The sequence below is a fragment of the Lottia gigantea genome (assembly GCF_000327385.1).
Source record: "Lottia gigantea unplaced genomic scaffold LOTGIsca_2973, whole genome shotgun sequence".
NCBI lineage: Eukaryota > Metazoa > Mollusca > Gastropoda > Lottiidae > Lottia > Lottia gigantea.
Genome location: NW_008708976.1, coordinates 1,094 through 3,719, shown reverse-complemented (window position 1 = coordinate 3,719; position 2,626 = coordinate 1,094). Strand labels below are relative to the sequence as shown.

At 27.0% G+C, this 2,626-nt stretch overlaps 1 protein-coding gene across 1 annotated transcript; it reads right to left on the bottom strand.

The window, feature by feature from the left end:
• Positions 1-551: 551 nt before the first annotated feature.
• LOTGIDRAFT_176735 (hypothetical protein) lies at positions 552-1,282 on the bottom strand (the record flags this gene model as incomplete). Its single annotated transcript, XM_009056991.1, has 2 exons — positions 552-880; positions 913-1,282. The coding sequence occupies 2 exons, from the start codon at positions 1,280-1,282 to the stop codon at positions 552-554; spliced, it is 699 nt and encodes a 232-aa protein (XP_009055239.1).
• Between the last annotated feature and the right edge of the window lie 1,344 nt (positions 1,283-2,626).

The window sequence follows — 2,626 nt, the reverse complement described above, 5'->3', positions numbered from 1 at the left end:
AAGACTGGAAGTTCAAGTAGAAGATATATTCCTGTAACTGTTATTAAAAATGGTTTAAAATGTACAGCATGTTAGAATGGTTTTCAAGAACATCTTGAAAGTTACAAAGGATCAGAAAGAATGATAAATATGAAAATGTTTAGCCTTCTGGAAGACATCAACATATCATTTTAAAACCAAATTGAACAAGACCGATTTTAGTGCAATATTTTGTTATGTGTATTGTTATTGTTATTGATTGTTATTGCTCATATTGTTATTGTTATCAAATTTGAATACATGTTTGGAAAAAAAAATATATAAAATCATACTACATGTACTTCTATTTTGAATCTACAAAATGAGCCACCATGATAATTCCTCTGCATTGGACGTGAGCTTTACAACATTAAGTAGAGCAGCTAGTGGATGGAATATCTAATGCAACTCAACAATGATTCCATTCATAAAACTGATTTATTTACAAATAATAACAAAAATATAACAACACAAATCATAACAAAAATATAACAACAATATTAAAAATATAAAACCTAATTAAATAAATTCATCTAACAAAGTGTAGATTTTAAACCATTGATAAATCTAGTCTGTAAAACATCATTATCATCATCAGCCTTATCATCATTATCATCAGCATCATTTATTTCTGTTACCGGTAAAACACAATATTTTTTACCATGATGATAAGATACTGTACGACTCACACAAAATCTGGTAAAATTATTGGTACTTTGTACTGTTTCTGGATCACAAAATCTGGTAAAATTAGTTTTACTTGGTACTGTTTCTGGATCATATAATCTGGTAAAATTATTGCTACTTGGTACTGTTTCTGGATCACAAAATCTTGTAAAATTAGTGGTACTTGAAACTGTTTCTGGATCACAAAATCTGGTAAAATTATGGTACTTGGTACTGTTTCTGAATCAATAACTGTAGCAAAATTATTGGTACTTGGTACCATTTCTGGATTAGTAACTGTGCTAGTAAAATTATTTGTACTTTGATTCACCAAAGTTCTGAGCTGATTCTGTAACTGTATTTCTTCTATTTTTAAATTATCATTGATCATTCTAATATTCTGTCTGCTTTTCTGAATTTCTTTTAATCTTCTATCAATTTTCTTATTGACTAATTTCTTTTTGAATTCAACTGTATCAGTTTCTACAACTTGACAAAACTTGTTACTTTTACAAATAACTGGAGTTTCAGAAAAGAAACTTGTATTACAGGAATTATAAGTTTCACAATATAAATTATCTCTAGATTCCGGAAACATGATGATAATGTTGTTTATATTATAATAAGATAATGTTTATAATAGAATAAGATAATGATGATATAATAATGATTTAGAAAAAATTATATAGATATTTATAAGACTAGTTATCTGTCATTAGTAATGATTATTCTGTCATATTGATGAAATGATTATTCTGTCATATTGATGAAATGATTATTCTGTCATATTGATGAAATGATTAAGTTATAGTAATATAAGATAAATTGATTAATTATAGTGAACACATTTAAAGTATCAGTATGGCATTTATCTAAGCAAGATATTAAAACCACAATAACAAAATTGTTCATTCTTATTGTGACCTATGATTTTCACTATTCTGTTCTGGAAGGGCAAAGGTTTCTATTGTAAAAAATAGTCCAGATCACTTTTGAAATCAATTCTTTTTGCAGAGAAGTATAAATAAGTTTGAAATTGCATATAGCAAAGCATGAGACAGTATCTTTATTCAAATTTTACAAACTGATTTTCAGTTGTCAGTGATAGAGGTTAGAAGAACAGACATGGTAAAAGGCAGAATTTTTCATTTAGAAAAGAATATCAGACAGTATAATTTAGTGAATTGTTTTATTTTAAGATAAATAACAAATATAATAACAACATGGTACAAAACAAACAATAACAAAATAACAATTCTAGTTTCATCAGCACTATATCTTCTTGGTACTATTTATTCCTTGGAAATAGGTGAATGTCTTTGATTTTGGTAAATAAACAAATTTGTAAGATAACAATATCAAACAATAACAGATCTGGTTTCATAGCACTATATCTTCTTGTTATTTTATTTTCAGTAGAAATTAGACTCTGTTTAATTCTCTGGCTCCTCAGCAAATTGTTGTTTTTCTACCATTTCTTACAACTGTTACAGGAGTATATCTTCTTCTTGGACTTCCAGTCTTACAAGGTGATAACAAATGATTTTGGTATCTTCCAGTATTTAATTGTTGAAGGTTTTCTTTAAGTCTTGATAATCTCATCTTCATTTCTGTTGTTCGAACAGTTTGTTTTGATTCTGTTAAACCTGATAATCTAGTCTCAGTTTGATTTCTTAAAACAGCAAAATGTGAATAACTTTCAGTAAAAGTGGCAGCCATTTTGAATTTAGAATATAAAAGTTATGAATATTGAGAGAAGTTGAGATATAAAATGACAAGTGAACAGATATCCAGATATTTATATGTGAACATTATTTACTCATGTCATTGATGTTCAATGATGACACTGTTTACTTTATTATTGATTAGATTAGACATTAATAATCAAAACATTTCTCTGATTGATTACTTGATTCAATCAAAGTATTAATAGTTGGTTGGA